At 45.3% G+C, this 17,906-nt stretch overlaps 5 protein-coding genes across 5 annotated transcripts; 1 reads left to right on the top strand and 4 right to left on the bottom strand.

Moving 5' to 3' along the window:
* Nucleotides 1-649: 649 nt before the first annotated feature.
* F4822DRAFT_439307 (uncharacterized protein) lies at nucleotides 650-1,319 on the top strand (the record flags this gene model as incomplete). Its single annotated transcript, XM_051462624.1, has 2 exons — nucleotides 650-1,017; nucleotides 1,118-1,319. The coding sequence occupies 2 exons, from the start codon at nucleotides 650-652 to the stop codon at nucleotides 1,317-1,319; spliced, it is 570 nt and encodes a 189-aa protein (XP_051308333.1).
* A 198-nt stretch (nucleotides 1,320-1,517) lies between these two features.
* Nucleotides 1,518-2,468, bottom strand: F4822DRAFT_439306 (glycoside hydrolase family 128 protein; the record flags this gene model as incomplete). The annotated part of the gene is made up of 2 exons (XM_051462623.1): nucleotides 1,518-2,349; nucleotides 2,437-2,468. The coding sequence occupies 2 exons, from the start codon at nucleotides 2,466-2,468 to the stop codon at nucleotides 1,518-1,520; spliced, it is 864 nt and encodes a 287-aa protein (XP_051308332.1).
* Nucleotides 2,469-9,953: 7,485 nt separating this feature from the next.
* On the bottom strand, nucleotides 9,954-10,645 carry F4822DRAFT_435459 (uncharacterized protein; the record flags this gene model as incomplete). Its single annotated transcript, XM_051462185.1, has 3 exons — nucleotides 9,954-10,058; nucleotides 10,120-10,536; nucleotides 10,613-10,645. 3 exons carry the CDS (start codon nucleotides 10,643-10,645, stop codon nucleotides 9,954-9,956), a joined length of 555 nt encoding a protein of 184 aa, XP_051308331.1.
* Nucleotides 10,646-11,461: 816 nt separating this feature from the next.
* On the bottom strand, nucleotides 11,462-12,833 carry F4822DRAFT_435458 (uncharacterized protein; the record flags this gene model as incomplete). The annotated part of the gene is made up of 5 exons (XM_051462184.1): nucleotides 11,462-11,709; nucleotides 11,766-12,042; nucleotides 12,432-12,584; nucleotides 12,643-12,693; nucleotides 12,747-12,833. The coding sequence occupies 5 exons, from the start codon at nucleotides 12,831-12,833 to the stop codon at nucleotides 11,462-11,464; spliced, it is 816 nt and encodes a 271-aa protein (XP_051308330.1).
* A 408-nt stretch (nucleotides 12,834-13,241) lies between these two features.
* Nucleotides 13,242-15,931, bottom strand: F4822DRAFT_423495 (uncharacterized protein). Its single transcript, XM_051459982.1, has 2 exons — nucleotides 15,543-15,931; nucleotides 13,242-15,493 (listed from the first exon to the last, which is right to left on the bottom strand). Exons 1-2 carry the CDS (start codon nucleotides 15,676-15,678, stop codon nucleotides 13,281-13,283), a joined length of 2,349 nt encoding a protein of 782 aa, XP_051308329.1. The 5' UTR covers nucleotides 15,679-15,931; the 3' UTR covers nucleotides 13,242-13,280.
* Nucleotides 15,932-17,906: the final 1,975 nt, after the last annotated feature.

Genomic DNA, 17,906 nt, shown 5'->3' with positions numbered 1-17,906 from the left:
GGTGGACAAGCGCCTCTTCAGCTTCGTAAGATAGACGAGAGAAGCCATCAGTGTCGGGACTTGTACATTAGAAGCAACAACCACTTCCGTTATAAAGTCTTTGACGGTGGGCAAGGAACCACAGGTTCGACCGTTACTAGACTTGAGCGGTATCGGGTCACAACCGCACATGATAACGCTGTACACTCTTCGGGCCAGGTGGTCGATCATGGGGTTGCTGACGGGCTGGAGGATAAAGCAGCAGAGTGCGACAGCATTTAGTTGGTCCTGTGTAGGTTCCAGTCCTTGTTCCATCATGCCTACGCACCTAAGCCCCTAATTACTTAGGTACTTAATGGATAAGCATGTAAAGTTCAGCATGTATAGAACAAACCGTTAACATTTATATTATTTTGTTAATGGTCCTATTCTGTACTCGCCTTTAACTATAAGAATAATCCTTATTAAAGCTACTACCACTGTTTGGGAATTAACGACCCAGAATTAGTTCGGCTGGTATTAAAATGTCCCAATTCTAGGCAATATATTTGATTAATACACTTAAGCATCCCTCAAAGTAACATGCTATATGCAGGAATAACTTTCTATTGTTCCTTTCTCTTTATTTTCAGAGTAAAATCACAAAGGTATATCCAACGTACGTCCCAACATGCGCACCGAAAATAATTCGAACCCTTCTCGGCGCATTACCCATAGCCATCCCGACACTACGCAAACCAGGTTTACATTAATGTCCGTCGAGGCAAACCAAATCAAGGCAAGATACAATATTTTAGCTGGCTTGTTCGCCTGGATAACATGTGCTGGCTTCATTACACTGCCCAATACCTTCACTTCTCTTCAGAATTCGAGTACCCTTGCCGCGAACCCAGGCGGCCGAGCTATCCAGCAAACCATTAAAAACCTTTCATTACTACCATTAGCCGGCGCATTCTGCTTATTAGGTCTGGCCGGAACTTGCTTCCTATGGAGGACGCATCAAACGAACTATATATGGCTTATAAGTCACCTTTTTCTGTACGTACCCCATACCTTAACACCTACTTAGGTACCTAAGGAGGTAAACATTTGACTAAGTTATTTCTCGGTTTGTACAAATACTAATGATTCCTATAAGACCAGGCCTTTCTCACTCTTTCATCTGTCTGCTATCAATTGCCTTGAACATCATTAGCATACAAGGGGGACATCTTTCAATCACAGCTAACATCGCCATCATAACAGTCACGTTGTTATGCGGAGCTATGCTATGTTTAACTGTAATTTATTACTGGCTCTTGAGCAAAATTATTGCTACACATAACAAAGAAAACTGTTGATATCTAAAAGAGATGTTATAATGATTACCTAGATTATAATAGGTACCTAGATATGGGTATAGCTTAATTATAAGTTAATTACAGTATTCTTCCCAGTCTTCTCATTGCTTGCTAAGTCACTGGAACGTATGCGACATAAAGCTAATTATCAAATAACGGGAATAACGTCTTATAAACACCATAAATACCTAGGTATATTTATATAGAAACATATAATTGTCCAAAACTATTAAGTCTGTCTCCTCCTGTTAGGAAACCCTCATGGAAATAAAAATACGCGTATCTCTCTACGAACCTATATGCCGGGTTCGTATCAAGTTCTCGCAAAGCATACTTCATAAACTCTTCTTCCTGATTAATACTATCCATGGCCTTGAACTCCGTTACCCAGACCGGCCTACCACCACAAGCAGTGCGTACGTCGGTAAGGTAGGTGAGAAACTGATTGGCCCCTTCCACGCCACCGGGCCCGTACCAATGCGCATTGCAAAAGTCCACGGCGCATCGTCCCGCGCACGCAGTCCAAAACTGCTTCAGCCAGCCGATCCCCTGGTTCGGATCCTGGCTGTTACTAATGGAGGGGGCGGCGATGCGGGTCCTGTTCTGGAAAGGGATGAGAAGTCTGATATGAGCATCGGCGGCTACCACAGGGCTCATGTTTGCCTGTGAGGCTATATCGGGCTCGTTAAAGCTAAATATTGCGTCGCTTCCTCTTGATATCGCTACATCGGCATGCTCAAACCAGTCCTCTGACTTGTCGCTCCAACAGGTGGGTATGTACGTGATTCCCGTATCGAGGTTCCCGTCTGTAGCATCCCAGTTATACCCCCAGCTCAGCTTCCCGTTGGTAGTAGGGAGGATGGTTTTAATAAGCGATGCATTATTATAGGCGATACCCCGTTTGGTCTCGGTATAAGAAGTGACCTCTGTAGTGGAAGGGATTCCGCAAGCATCGATTCGCGATAGCATAACATGTCCATCTGTGATTTTTACTGCGTCTATACTAACGACCTGGGTATTTGACCCCGAGCTGGTAGGTAGTAATAGAGCAAAGGATGTTAGGAGAAACGGGGTTGTATAATGGGAAGCTGCGAGCACCTTTATAAAAGTAACATACGAGGGGAGAGTGGTAACCGAATAAGGAGACATTCTAGTGTGGGCTATAAAAGCAATATTTTTATTAAAGAAAATATAACATTATAAATAAAATTGCTTGATAATATTAATGAATTAAATATTTAAGTAATTTTAAATGTTTAAATTTATAATGTTAATAATTATATATTTGAAATAGTTTTAGTAAAAGGAATATCAGAATATTAAGATAGTTTTCCTTTAGCTTTTATATAACTATAAGAGGAAATAACAGAAACAAAATAACATTACCCAGCCCAAAACTGGTCTTAATTTTAGCATAGTTACAAATCTAACCCTGAAAGAGGGACATGACATTGCATTATTTGAATTTCAACAAGAAAAAGAGAAGAAAAAGAGGCCTAAAAAGAGGCCTAGACGAGCCGTAAATACGGCTTTAATATAAGTTTTTTTTTTTGTTAATTAAATACTCTCTTACCGCTTATGTATTATACAATACCATTTTGGACCTTTACGTTGACTAGGTCATAGAAAATGGTCAGGGCTTAGATGGAGACGTAGTTCTTTTCCTGGTCATTGTTAGTAGAAGGATGAAAGTCTAACTCTTTCGTGGTGACGGTATCGTCCGCTATGTTCCGGACGATGTTACGGATCATATTCCCCGTCTTGGCGTTCACGCACACTATTGTTATATCGTCAGCAGATGTAAATAAGACCTACAGAATCAGGTAGCCAGGTAATGTTTTCCAATATACATACTAGAGATCACGGTACGACCTTTTCGTATCTTTAACGCTTTGTGTAGGACTTGTTCATCTAGCACGTCATATGTTATATCTATATGCTTGCCTAACTTTGCGTAATCGCCTTGTTGTGTATTTGCCGGTGAGGCTTATTGGACTCGGGGTCGAGGTACGGATACATAAAGACAAGGTTAGAGCTGCATATTTACCCACAAAGGATCGAGACACTGCCAACGACGACTCGCTTTCTTCATGGGTCGTCACAAGCTTGACCGGCGTGACGAGGTACCCAGGGACACTAGCCATAGACAGGCATTTTCAAGCCTCTCCAGCAGGCCGCCTTATGCAGTGACATGGCTCAGAGTGAGGCCGTCGTGGACTTTAGTGACGGAAATGCGAGCTTAGCCGGTATTATAGTAAAATGAAGGGGCTTGGAAGGGACCGTTCTTGTCGAGCCTGTGCCAACTAAACCAAGGCATAGGACACTCACAATTATGTCGTCAAGATTTTAGTTTCTGCGTGGAGGGTGCTATGGTTTTCATGACAGCGGAAGGTAGCCCATATTTCCACTTAGCAGGAGCAGGGCATCCGCTGGGGGGACTTTGTGCAGTAGAGGTTGGAGGACCATGCTGGGAAGTAACGCATTTGACTACTTGATGCATCGTGTTTTGAGTAGCTACGAAATCGTGATGGGCAAAACGAATATTGGGCTGGGTGACAGCCAGGAAGTACGTTCTTGTGAATTTGTACATGGCCATGGTCTCGATCTCAAGACGGGGCCCGCGAATTCAAAAGCGGGCATATAAGAGAATATCTTGCTGGCGCAGCCGGTTTCCGCTACTACTACATACCTTTGTTAATAAAGCCGACGCCTTAGTAATTAATTACTTGCCTTGACCTTCTTTTCGACCTCAAAACGACCTTGCTTTAGGACCCGAATAACGTCCAAGGTTAGTACAAAACAAGGACCGGAAAAAACTATATTAAAAACTATATATTTTATTAAACCTTTCTTGATATATTCAATCAATTAACAACTAATTATAATAATCTGAATATTTTCATGATTAATAAATTATAATGGCTGATAATTCGAAACTTCGATTTCCAAATGAAATCAACACGACGATTGCTCGCGATATAGACGACATCGGTACGCTCGCTGTTGCTGTGCAGAATGGATTGCCGGTGCTGGATGACCTAGTCGACAATCAAACTAAGGGCTAATACATTTACTTTTCTTATATATATTAGCTATTTTTATATACGTATTCTTATCTCTAATCATTTAGCTTCCTTTCTTATCCTATCAGTATTTAGATGATTTTCCCGTGTGACATAAATCGGGGCAAAGGTAAATCAGATACTCGAGGACAAATATAATTCCTAGAGAGAAAACAAAGGAAAAAGGGGTTCTTTCGATTTCTTGTTTTCAGGGGTTGGAAAAAGGTAAAAATAGATACTAGTTTCGATTCATAGGTGCCACTGTTTATTTAGATCTCGACAGTATTAAGGACGGGATTTACGGACCACATTCCAGTGCTTGGCGTGGGTTAGCTTAGCCTTATTATTATACATAAACCTTTTATGCTAAAGTTTTGAATACCTTATCAATTCTAACCATAAAGCCGCTTTTTTCCCCTTTTATAATACTAATCATTAAGATTATTTTATCCTTTTAATATTTGTTTAAAGATTTTAGCATTTGCTAACCTGATATATGCCATTCCACTCCGAGCTACTAAGGTATCCCATCCCCGGGAATACGCGAGGGATCATCGCTGTCTCGCTATTATGATAACCCCCTAAAATACCAATCATCACGTGACCTGGCTGATCAAGCCTATAATATAATATAATCATGCCTTCTCTTACCAAAGGATATGCCAAGTACGTAAAAGGTTGAGTCTGTTGTGTTGCCGCATGGCAAGGAGATGTGGATGTCGTGGCTTTTCGGCAGGATTAAGCGGGGCTATTTGCGGTTATGATAAGTAATGCTTGATCCTTTGGTTGCCGATATTTGCTTCTTCTTAGGCGTGGTACGAGAAACGTCGTTATTTATATCAGGTGCGTATCTAGACAGTATTACCTGCTTCCTACCTAACGAAATCGTGGACCTGTTAGCTTACGTAACTATTATGGTTAATGAGGGCGTACGGTATCTCCACTGGGCTATCCGATTCTGTATTCTTCTACGCTCTGCATAGTCAAGGACGGCGGTCCAATCGTCGGGGTCGTTTGATCCAATGCCTATGCTAGCATTATATGCCGGATCTTGATTAAAAGTAGGCAGGGTAATGGTGAGTGAATTTGGTCCGGACATGGCGAATGGAATGAGTACCCAGGGAATATTCTCATCGATATCAAAGTCAATCTATCAATACAAAATGGGCAAAACTTAAGAGAACCAGTTGAGTCGTTGGAGCTGGCGAGAGGATTAGGGAAGACCTTTATGTAAAGCATATCAAGGCTGGTGGTGGTGTCGACAAGACGGTATCATTTACGGGAAAAGGCTTTACCCCTTGCTTTAGCAGATGCCTCGAATAAGCCGGTGTAGAACACGGGGAGATCTATTTAGGAAAGAAATGAACGTGCTGTATAGAGGATAAATATAAGTATTTAATTGCTGTGGCGATTGACGAGCCAATCTGTCAATTTGTAGAGGAGAAAGGAAAAGGAGTAGGAGAAAAAAGGAAAAAAACCAAAGGGAGAAAACCAAAGGAAGGGAGGAATAAGTTAATAAACTTCCGTTCCGATACACCCACATTTTCATACTTGTTATGGGGGTTATATTTAGCAACTAAGGTCGAACACTAAATACCGGAACTAGGTGGCTTATTTTCGGAATCCCTTATTAAATGGATGAAAACAAGATTAATAAATGTTTCTATGCCATACTATACGAAGGCAGTTATTTATTATCTATATTATATATTATGTCAATTATCTCCATTAAAGATAAGTTCATGCTTTGCTAAAATAACCTTTTCCGCAAATCTTTACAAACACCTTCTTAAAGAAAACTATTTAAAAAAGAATATTCTATATTATTTTTTTAATGAATATTTTCTTGGCAATTCTGCTACATCAAGCATTACTCGGACTGGTATTCCCAATAGCGGAAGTAAAGAAGTTTTCCCATATCGCAGGCGGAAGCTCCTTCCGCGCTTCATCATCACCTTCCCGAAATCTCGATTAATGATCGTAATTGCCCCACGCAGGTTATATATCAGGCCATACGCAGTTAGTCGAAATGTCCAAACCGTCAACTATATATAATACAAATGTTGGATACCGATAGAACGCTCGCTACCGAAGAAGTCGGCGATTAATCCAAAAACCTCTCGATATACCGACTAAATGTCACGGATGATGCAGCGTTAAAAGAATAGTAGAGCAGCCGCTTCTCCATGACGGCTTGGTTAGTTCGTAATATGTATTAGACAGCTTTCGTAATCCTGGGCTCATTTCCGGTCTCGGGGCCCGGAACCGGCCTTCCCACAAATCGATGTATTCCGAGACTTAACTTGTTCGCTGCGACCGTTTTAAGGTCCTGTGTGGGAGGATGCCAACTCTGTTCCCCTGCCGTAGATGATAGCTACCTAGTAGGTATAAGCGCACTATAGAAAGTGCTATATATAAGTGTCCGTTCCTTTTTATATTTTACATCGAAATATTAACGAAGCTATATATAATTCTATACGTCATGCGCCATCCTTTTGTTTCAAATCCGAACGCTTTTTATCGCTTCATTATATGGACGACATTCATGGCCGTATGGGCGGGAAATCATGCTTACGGTGCACCCTCCGCACCGTCGGCTCACAGTCTCTGGACGATCCGCGCTGACGAACCCCTCAAGGTATGGGCAACGTTCTGGGACGCCACGAACCACTCCGTCAACATAGAATTCGAGACTGATGGAGCTTGGAAAGACGTGTGCGACGTGCGGGCTTTCCACACCGTGTCGGTCCAGCAGCAGCCGCTCGGGTACACGTGCGAGTGGCTCACCGTGGACGAGGCAGTGTGGACTTTGACTACCGGGGACTGGAAACGGTTTGGCCCACCGAGCCAATTAGCAAAGGGACGATGTATGGGAGCCGGTTCTACGTGATTCTCTTTTCGTTTTGATGCGTCGCATGGTGGCAGAGAGAGCAAGTATACTCTTATGAAGCTCATAGTAAGCCAAAAATTAGGATAATAAAAAGGCCAAGTGGTACTACCTATCATAACTGCAAACAGCCTCGCTTCATCTTGCTGAAAATCTGAGACGCCCACATGATGACATTTCATTACTATACGGCAGCACAACAGCATCAACCTCTTGCGTATTCGATATATCCTTTGGTAGGAAAAGGGATGACTACGCCATATAATAGCTCTAACCAGCTAGGCTATGTTATGATTGGTATACCGGGGAGCTGTAACAAGCATGGTCCCACAATATGGCATGAAGAGTCAGGGGAGGACCAAGAATGGTATAGGCCAAGGCATAGCTACCCGAAGAAAGTGGTCGACCCGTTGATTCGTCCATACCCATGCCCGAAAGGTGGCGGTCTTTCCTAGTAGGTAGAGCAGATCCTCGGGCCGACCTTCTTAGCTACTTACGAACACGTGCCGATGGCAAGTCGAATTATGTAACGCCTTCGCGCCAAGCAATGGTTTTATTCTTAGGCCCCTTGCTACCAGGGGTCGGTAACGTCTCCCGGGTAAAGAGCGGATCTGACGGTGATCTTACCTTGCTTTGGCAGGATGCCTGCTTGTCCCGTCTGTCTATTGGTTTACCAGCATTAGCGTATCCAAACGGCCGGGTCAGCTCGACCAATGATTGGGAGCGAAGAGCTATGATTGAAGGGCGTACGTCCCTCTGCCACGGTAATGCGAAATCCTCCTTCGTGATAGCCGGGTCCTTTGTTGCGGCAGAGGCCATGGTTACGTGCATGTGATGAATACATACTTGGATGATGAAGTGAATCGATCCGGGGTTGGCGATTTTAGTACCGGAGCTGCTACTGTAGTAGTGAATCGCCAAGCTTGCTGAGACCTTATGGCGTTCAAGACAGCCATGTGGTATGTACCTATCGCATGTACTCTAGATCGGATCACCAGTCAAGAACGTATTGCTTCGACCCCTGCTTCCTTCATCGAGCCCGCCTTTTCATACGAACTTCCGTAAGAATGTAAGCGTAGATCACACGGCGAACCAAGACCCGTAGGATTACAGTATGCATATCCTTGTTGTAGACAAATATCCTGTCTTCTCCTTCGCTGCTATACATGCCCCGGTATATTGTACGCAAGCCATCTGGTTCTCAGGATAGCTAGGATATGCAAGGAGTGTTTCTACGCGTTATTCAACCCTCTATCAGAATCCAGCGAGGGATAAGAAAGCAGAGAACTGTATATACAAATAAACTCAGGACATGCCAAGTCTTATCTTTCGACATCGTTTTAACAGCCCAGCATTGTTGAGTGAAGCACCATGTTTATAAGAGGCTAGTCCTGGTTTTATTATACAGACACCAATAGCAGAGATATTCCAAGGCTACGTCCTACACCTGTCGATGTACTCGAACATAATTCGGTGCGCCGTACCTTGAGCCTTGCCTACATCGCCCGGTGTAGGGATAATATAAGTAGAGAGTAGCTACAACCTGATGTCGTCATGCACTTCCGGTCATGGACAGGCGAAAGTCCAGCATTGGTTACGAAGGGTTCCTCGCTGCGACGATAGTCTTAACGATGTGGTAGGAGAGCTGTTTCGACGATGAAAGCTGTACCTGCTAAACTAGCCTTAGGAGCGTTTACCAACGGAAGCTGCTGGCTCGTCCAATGACCACATAACGATGCAGCATCAGTCTTAAGAAGAATGCGATGTGCTACGGCATAGGCTCGATGAAATGTGTGCCGCATGGACTGGTATAACGAGGGAGCTTAGCGAAGTGCGAGATGAATATGAGGCCTTAGGAGGGAAATATATTTTGTTCAGCAACAATGTTTGGTTCTTCCAAATCAGTGACTGGGGGAACAGGAGATAATATGCAGCGAATAGACAAAAGTTGAAAAAGAAAAAACGATAATGCGGTAGGAGGAATGGGCTTGCTTAGAAACTGATCAGATATGAAGGTACTTAAGTGGCAGTTCACATAAGCAGGTAGTAATTACGTGAGGAGAACGGGATAAGATAACACAATAAACAGCATCATTAATGATAAATCAATAGAACTCTCCTCACCTGGATTGAAGGTTCGTATGTTGTTATGTGACAAATATACACTCACGGCATTTTTCTCGGCCTACCTGCCGTTTCCTCTCCAAGTGTGACAAGGGCTTAGTTTGTAGGGCTTGGAATAGATTCAAATTCAACTAATAATTTCCTTGGGTCCTAAGGTCCTTGATTCTCCTTCTCCTCAGAGGGGGGGAATCATTCCGTAATGTATCCAAGTTTTACTAATACTTTCCCGCTCTCCCTTTTAAGAGAAAGGTGGGCCTGGTGTTGGTTCTATATCAGGTTCTAATCTGCATACGCGCCCAAGGCCTCATAATAGGCTTCATGATCTTGGGACAATTAATATCCAAACAATCTTAATCCCGAACCTCCGTAGGAGCTTTCTTGTACCTATCGTTATATTCTGACACTTAACATGGTCTTGGCACCAATCTCCTTGTGACACCAAGCCAATCGTTCCCCTTCGACTTACTATTCGGAAGCTCCGTACCTCACCTAGACTATACACAAGACGACAATAGACTGTATGAAAAAAAAAAAAAAGAACTTTAGGACAACGAGAGACATTCACATCTTATAAACTTCGGCATCATATCGTTGCCGCAAAAGCAACCTTCGTAAGATTGAACCGGCCGGCACATTTTTCATCTGATTCTGCTCTGAGGTTTCACTCTGCACTCCTGATAAGCCTACGGGATCTAGCTGGCGGACATCTGCTTCGTGCCTGGCTTACCTTGAAGTCGGTATAAGAACCGGCTTGTAGGCCCGTATCCTGTTGCGTGGTTCGATAAGTCTTTTCCTCGCCCGGCTCGAGCTCTTCCGGTATTGGCGGCAATCGGTGAACGGTAGGATTCTGTTGTTGCGCATTTGGAGAGTCCGGAACCCTACGCCGCCCATGGATTGTCTGCGTCCGAAGCTCTTCTAGCTGGTAGGCGAGGATCTTGTTGTTCTCGGTCGCTTCTTGAAGCTTGCGATGTTCTGCCCAAAAGGCTGCCTCAAAGTGGCTCGCGTAGCAGTGGTGCTTTCCCAACGCCTCATATATAGTTCCCAACAAACGCAGAACATCGAAGAATTTATATTGTAGGGCAACGAAGGAGTCGTCTTCGTTAGGCATGCTAGGCGATGTTAAATTGCGTGGCGCATATGGTTCCTATACGAAGGATGAGTTAATAAGCACCTGATGGTATCAAACTAGGTTGGGTTATCAAATACGGGATAAGACGTACCGGTTCCACGCGCAGATCCGAGGGTATTATCATGTTAATATGTGGTAGACTTGAGTTTGAGTGGACTATATCGAATGTGTGGTGGCTTACTCTCCCTCCTTTTATTGGGCTGACATGGGATTGTGGTCCATGTTCTTGTGCCTCAAGCTGTGCAAAGCTCGATTCAAGATACCGATCTAACTAGTGCGAGCCCCTATTTCGGTTCTATAAGAGGTTCAAAACGAGGACCTTTTCCATCACATGGTCGGATAGCAACCGGAATCAACTCCACCATTTCCACCGTGGTGTACACCAAATGCATTCAATTTAACTCAATTCAATTAAACCAAAGGCCGTGCTTTTTTTCAATCAACCCAACGAGGGTCGGTGGTTGATTTAGTTGAGTTGATTCCGTGTATTAACTGTGGAGTATTTAAGGGGCAGGGGGGCTCTGTTAGTGCGTACAGCTTATTTTGGTGACGGTATGAACAGTATGGGCACAGAGGTTAGAGCGACGACGAGGTTTACGATGGTTCGTATTGATAGATGATAACTAAAGATATGATAAAGCAGTCTGGTAAAATGCTATGGCCCACTTCTAATCTCCTTTTTAAAGCACTTAAAGATAAAAATATAAGGTAATTTTAGGTTACTAAAATATTCTCATTTAAACCCGCCTTTTTAGTACACTAACCTAGTTAATTCAGCTCTACGAAGACCCTTGGTGGATGTAATTAAATCAACTAAATCAAGAGAGGTGGTATATTTTCATCAATCAACTAAACCAAGCCCCTTGGTGTAGTTGAGTGGAGTCAATTCCGAGCCTGCTTTCGTCCCTGCACGGAGCGATCAGAAGGATGAAGCCGGCGCTCATTGGCCCCCTCGTGCCGTTTTGGCACTCCAGCACCAGCCAATTCTTCTTGTTACCACAAGTCTTAGATCGCATTTCAATGTACTAAGCAAAGGATGGGCACTTGGGGACCCCAGTCGCCTAGCCGGTATCGACTGGCCAAGGCCTGGTATGGGTATAACTGTATCATCGAGTTTATTCGTTGCGAGAATCCAGATAGTCTTAGAGCAGTCAATCGGTCTTCTAGTCCGGCGATCCTCATAACGTCCTATCCAACCACATAGTTAGTATGTTAACCTCGTGTAGTTGCTTAGATTGACTAACCCTCTTCGAAAGGTATCAACAATGTGTTGTGGATCTCCTGGCTCGTCTTTTCAAACTCGTCGATAAAGACAACAAGAGGGAAAGCATTTGGTCCCCACGCCGCATTAGGATCGCGCCCGTGTTTTATCCATTCGTGTATAATGTCAATGTCATTGGTCGAAATTATATAAAACATCGTGGGATATCCCTCAATGTCGGCATTCACGTTTGCCGCCAAGCTCTCCACATCGTAACATCTCGAATGGTTTCGGACGTCGTCTGTATTGGACTTGCCAGCCTGGATTGCGCCAAGGAGCTCACGAAACCCCAAGGGACCAGAGCCACGATGATGGTTGTGTGACAAGGGGACCAGAGAGTCGTAGTACATATATTCCCATGCACCTACGTACCTATGTACCTAAGTACCCAGGGTAGATATAAGGGCCTCGTATCCCCTACGACCCTCAGAAGATAGTTCCTTCTTTAGTGTTACGTTCCAAGCTGCGGGGTAACACATATAATACAGAATTGGGGAACAGTGACCAACTGGTCACTGGGAAGCTTTTGCTTTATGGCTCAACTGGTTGTCCCCAAACTAGTTTGTGACACTTAGACATCAATATTACACCAGTCTCACCCTATTGCTATTTCTTATTACTTCTACTTTCTATTCACGTACGTACCTACCAACACACGATGACCGTTGTTGGTAAATTCATTGGGAGCGGAAAGGACCGGTAGGTTTGGCATTGAGGGTTGATCCTCGTGGTTGTAGTCATTGCTCGACTGGCTCGGTGTGCTGTCGTCGCTACTAGGCGGGGCCTCCGGTGAAAGGTAGTTCTGAACATCAATATTAGATCAGTGACAAGAAGACAAGCGGAGAACAAGTAATCCATACCTTGATTTCTTCAAATTTCTGAACCGCCTTTTCTACGTCGTTTTCACAACTCTGCGTGTTGTTAGAAGTCTCCGAGTTATTTAAGAGGATGTAGCTTGGCCAACCTGAAGGCAACCGGATGCGTCATCTTTGGAGCACCCAGAACATCGATCCATAACCTGGTGTATATCTTCGTCTGATGGAGAAAACATGATGGTTGAATGATAAATGAATAGGATGAAATGAGATTTGTAAAATGAAGGTTTGAAGATAGTTGTAGCAAAATGAAAACTCCCAAGTTGAGGACAATGAGCAAGAAGTTTCGAAAAAATTCCGTTTGCTTCAGAGGTGATCTGATCGGCGTCATTAGTGCGTATGAGAGGTGTTACTGTGCGGCTATACGACGACCGTGACCTCCCGGAGGTACTGAAGCGGGCTCAGCATCAGAATCAGCATGATATGGTGGCGTGGCAGGAGCAGGGCATCCGCTGGGGTGATTTTGTGCAGTAGAGGTTAGACGGCGATGCTAGGAAGTGATGTATTCGACCACTTAGTTGATACATCACGTATTGAGTAGTAACGAAATCGGTATGAGCAAAAAGGGTATTGGGCAAGATGGGTGATAATAAAACAGTTAGATTACTGAGCATTCGGAAGCATTAGCTGCCCGACATACTATTGAATACATTTGGGTCTTCCCGAGCCGCGCCAAGGACGTCTTGTATTTGGGAATACACACTCTCGTCTTCCTTCTGCCAATTACTCCCATTCGGAAACACAACCCTCCGCAACTTATTTATCCAAGGTATTAAAGGCTTATAATAAGGCGTAAAGGATTCGGTGATCACCCCAATGAAAATGGATTCTTGCGCCACATAGCCAAGTTTCTGAATCGCTAACGGTCTCGTATCAAGGAAATTCCAACTCTCGAACTCAGTCTGGCCAATATCCTCACCTGGTCCACTGTAGTGGATGCACATCCAGAACAACACCCAGAAGAAGGACTCCAGGTCGTGCATAAAGGAATGTTGCTCGCCTAGAAGAGCCCCAATCGCCATAAAAGCCCTCGTGCCGGTTTTTCCCTTCGCGCCCGAAACAACTTCTCGGTGCTCTTTGATGGCAAGATCTAGATCGATCAAGAACCCACGCCGGGAAGGGTTGCTCTCGTCCTCATTGATTATAAGGTTGTTGATTGAAATGTCGCGGTGGAGAATGCCGACTCCGTGCAGCGACTTGTGTCCTTCAATGCATTCTCCCAGCGCGGCTAGCAGCGCCGTGCGAGAGCTAGCGCAGAAGATGGGCTCACCATAATCTTGGAGGACGAGGCGGCGATGGACTCGATTCGGCAGCGTCTTGCTATCTACTTTGGTCGGAGAAGCCGAACAGGATCGTTTCTTGTTCGGCGGAAGAGCCGCGTCGGTTTGACTGGCCGGCCGTTTTCGATTAGCCATCCTACGACCTTCCCGCGAACTGATGGTAGGTGTGGCTGTACGTATGACCACCAAACGTTCCGATCGGTAATTTTCCGCCATCGTGATGTCCAGTCGCTTCCGCACATTGCCTTGCACGTCGTCATCGATCCCGGATACTTGAACGGTATAATGGTGATAGTGTCGTGCCATATGCACTACGCCTTTGTCGGTTGCCTCCTTGAGTAATGCGCCTTCCTCTTCACGTTCTAGATATTGCCACGAGTCCTTGATGGCAAGTGGCGTCCGCGGGTCTCTGTCGCTGTGGACCTTCCAACAAGTCGTTGCTCTGCCGGCGATGCAAGGTGCACGCCTCATGACTCCGTCGAAAATAAGGCGCTCACGCTGACCATTCCTCTCGATTTCGACGTATCGTATGCCATCTGACGTGATGATGGTAGGGTCAAATCCTAACTGCTCTTCGTTCATCCAAAGAAACCCAAGGATCGTTGATACAAACCGGAGTCCATCTTGATTAATGTCAAACTGGTCAGATGCAATCCCCCCTAGGCGATCGAATTCCCATATCCTCATAAGAGGCCCGCAAAGCGTAAAGGCTATAACGAATCGACGAGTGTCCTGGGTAGCAAGTACTTCCCTTACATATCTCCCAATATCCAGCCACGTTTTAGACTTGTCAGCGTCCGGATTGCTCTTCAGCTCGCCTGGTACGAGAATCTGGGACCAGTGGTATCGCGAGTTCTTTCGGGCTTCTGGATCATTCACAAAGCCGACGTCTAGTTTGCGATCTGCCGTCGAGCCCTCAAGTGGCTTATCAGGCTGCACAATTGGTCGTCGTGTCGGGGTTGCGGTAGGGCTATAACCTTGAGCTAGCTGTGATAGCTGTGGGACAATATCTTGGAACCAGCTTAGAACGTCCTTCTCCTTGGTCTGTAGTGGCCACCCGACCCAACCATTATTATCGTAGAGTGGATTGCTGCTTTCCCTGCATTTTGCAAAGACGACCTCAGATGCGGTCTGAAGGCCTGCTATACCCCCGAAAAAGGTCTCGTGGAAGCGGCGGAGCCCAACATACATAGTACCGAGCTCCTCTTTTAAGACAGCGTCCATATACTTTCGTTGTTCGGAGGAGTTGGCAAAACTACTTGTATTACGAAGCCATGGCGTCTGTAGGAAGACAGGGGCGATCGGTCGGGGCGGCGGCGTGGATTCCGTAACAGCATGATAAACTTGTGCCCAGATTTTCTCGTCAGGTTCCTTAGCAATGACTGCTCGCAAAAGAGGTTTGACGCGGTCGTAGTCGAAGTCTTCAGAGTCGACGGCTGAAATTAGTCCTGGTAGGTCGCGAAGCAAATTCTTCCTGCCATTGCGAGAAGGAAGCAGACGAGTCACCCGAAGGCTTTGGAGCGCTGAGAGAAGTTCGATAGTGATGTTTTGGAGATCTAAGCAATAGTTAGGGAAGAAATCCCACACCGAAGTCAAGCCATTTACCTTCATCGTCAAGTTGATTAAGGGCCTCTCCCGAGGTTTTGCTCCCACAGAGAGAATTAAACGACGTAAGGAAAGCCTCAAGAGCTTTACCGATAGGATTGTTTCTAATAATTTCCGACCGGTCCTGATCTGCCATGGTGGATTAGATGCGTGAAATATAGGGGGATCAATTAAGAGTGGGATTTAAGAGGTTTGGAGAACGATGCGACGCGACGCGACGCGACGCTGGACTGGGGGGCTAGCCTCTGTCATGAATAAATACGGAGAATAGGGTTAGCATTGGTGCGAGTGCTAGGGTAACAGAGGCGGCTTGTGCCCAATTTCCAGCGCTACCCACGCGGCCTTACCCCTCCAAGATGATCTACAATGCGGGGTCCCCTTTACTGGCACACAAAGAAGCCAACAGTCATGACACTCAATACGACACCTGTGAATGCGGCAGTGGCGATCGCTGTCACGGACCTGGTGTATGTTGAGCACCTTCCAATTTCACAAATAAATCGATCTCTATAGCCTGCTGTCATTCATAACAGAGAGCACCCCAAAAATATATATGACCCACAACAGTGGGCTACAATATAGAACTTAATTACTACCGTATTGCTGTAAATCTTGGAGTGAGTGCAATGCAACTGCCCACAAATATATACGTATCTTACTAGGGCAAGATGGAATCTTACTAGCGGGCCAAAAACGGCAAATACTGAGCTTTACAAAGTTTAGTTAGTAAGACAGGCTATCAAAGAATATCCCGCACTCGTTACACCATTATGAGGTCACCTAATTTCTGCCTGAAGGCATTGTGCCCAACTCCTGGCTAACATTGGTATTTTTAGTGAAGACAATATCGTCACCTGATTATGGAGCCAAGCTTTCTCAGTACAACAAGATAACACAGCCAACTCACTTGCCTACCTCCATGCCATTTCAGCGACAAGATAGCAACCGCTTTCAGTTCCCAAATCGCATTCATCCTACCAACTTTCCGGCACGGCGGGTTACTCAAGAAGCCTCTGTTCTAGGCGAAGAACATTCTACTGAAATACGGATATCTACCGTACGATCATGAGTGCGGCAGAAAGCGTTGTTAATGTTTGTTGTTTTCACTTGTGGGTTTGACTTGTCTAACTATCATGATAGGGCTTTGCATCGCTTTCGTCAACCGAAGTTGACGATGTGAGAAAAACAGGTTCCACCAGAAAGTGGATAGTAGGAACAAATCAAACACTAAAAATGGGGGATAAAGACTGGGAGGAAGTCAAGGAACTTGACTCTAGTATGAAAGGAAAGCTGCCCACAAACTGGGCGCTTGAATTTTCGGGCGGCAAAGTGACGGAGAGCTAGGAGATTTGTCCTTGAAGTTGAAAGCACTACTGAGAAGATACAATACACACTAAATTAAATTGCATAATAGGAACGGATTTTTGATTTGAATAACTTCTCGAATGCTGCTCTCCTACCTAGGGTTAAAGTAATGATCGCCCCTCTATCCGCATCAGCACATTCTGACATTGTTACGCAGCGAGTGGCCACTCTAGACCCGGCATCCAATACTTCATGTTTACGATATGGGGCGCATTCGAGTGCGTTAGCAATCACACCACCAAATACGTTAATGACAGATTCGGGGGAACTACCCTGTAGCCGGGTCGGTATTACTTTCAAGCCACCTGGCAAAACAAGTTCTCGCACCTTCCCGTTCGTTTCCAAATGCGCGTTGAATAGGAGCAACGCAAGTCGTTCCACTTTGTTGGGCAAAACCACCATAGTCATAGCGCAGTCAACATCCGCGATGATATTGAACGGGAAATTCATCGACACTGCGGCAGTCTTTCGATCACCGGCGTCGTCCCTTCTAATCGCGCTACTTAAATATTCGGGGAAAAGATCTAGTTCACTAATATTCGCACCTGATGTTACTTCTTGAGCGCGGGCTGGGTCGGTGGTCGTTAGCAAAGCATTGGGGTATATTGGCAATTCGTTTTGGGGAGAGTTGCTTGTGCGGGGTGGTGATGCGAGGTGTTACTACCGAGCACAGTAGGCTGGTATGCCGAGCGCGGAATTCCGCTGCGTCGTGGCTACCTCTTGTACGGACCGCCCGGCACCGGCAAAACCTCGTTGGCAGTCGGAACAGCTAGCGAATATGGTCTAGACCTATGCTTAGTCGACTTGAACAGCATGAATGGCTCACAACTAGCCACGCTCTTTAACCAAGCCCCCCGATGCTGTGTTTCTGCTTAAAGATATCGACTGCGCAGGTGTCCGACAACCGGATAGCAGCGAAGGCTCCTCCCAAGAGAGGAGAGGGATATCGCTATCTGAGCTACTTAACGTCATTGATGGCCCGGGCAGTCACGAGGGACA

This window comes from Hypoxylon trugodes (genome assembly GCF_022578975.1).
Source record: "Hypoxylon trugodes strain CBS 135444 unplaced genomic scaffold F4822scaffold_22, whole genome shotgun sequence".
Lineage (NCBI taxonomy): Eukaryota > Fungi > Ascomycota > Sordariomycetes > Xylariales > Hypoxylaceae > Hypoxylon > Hypoxylon trugodes.
Note: the sequence above shows the minus strand (reverse complement) of the source record. Positions and strands in the feature narration are given on the sequence as shown.

Coding starts and splice junctions, on each gene's coding strand:
- F4822DRAFT_423495 (XM_051459982.1), bottom strand. CDS start 15,678: ATGGCAGATCAGGACCGGTCGGAAATTATTAGAAACAATCCTATCGGT. Junction 15,494..15,542: donor TAATCAACTTGACGATGAAG/GTAAATGGCTTG, acceptor ACTATTGCTTAG/ATCTCCAAAACATCACTATC.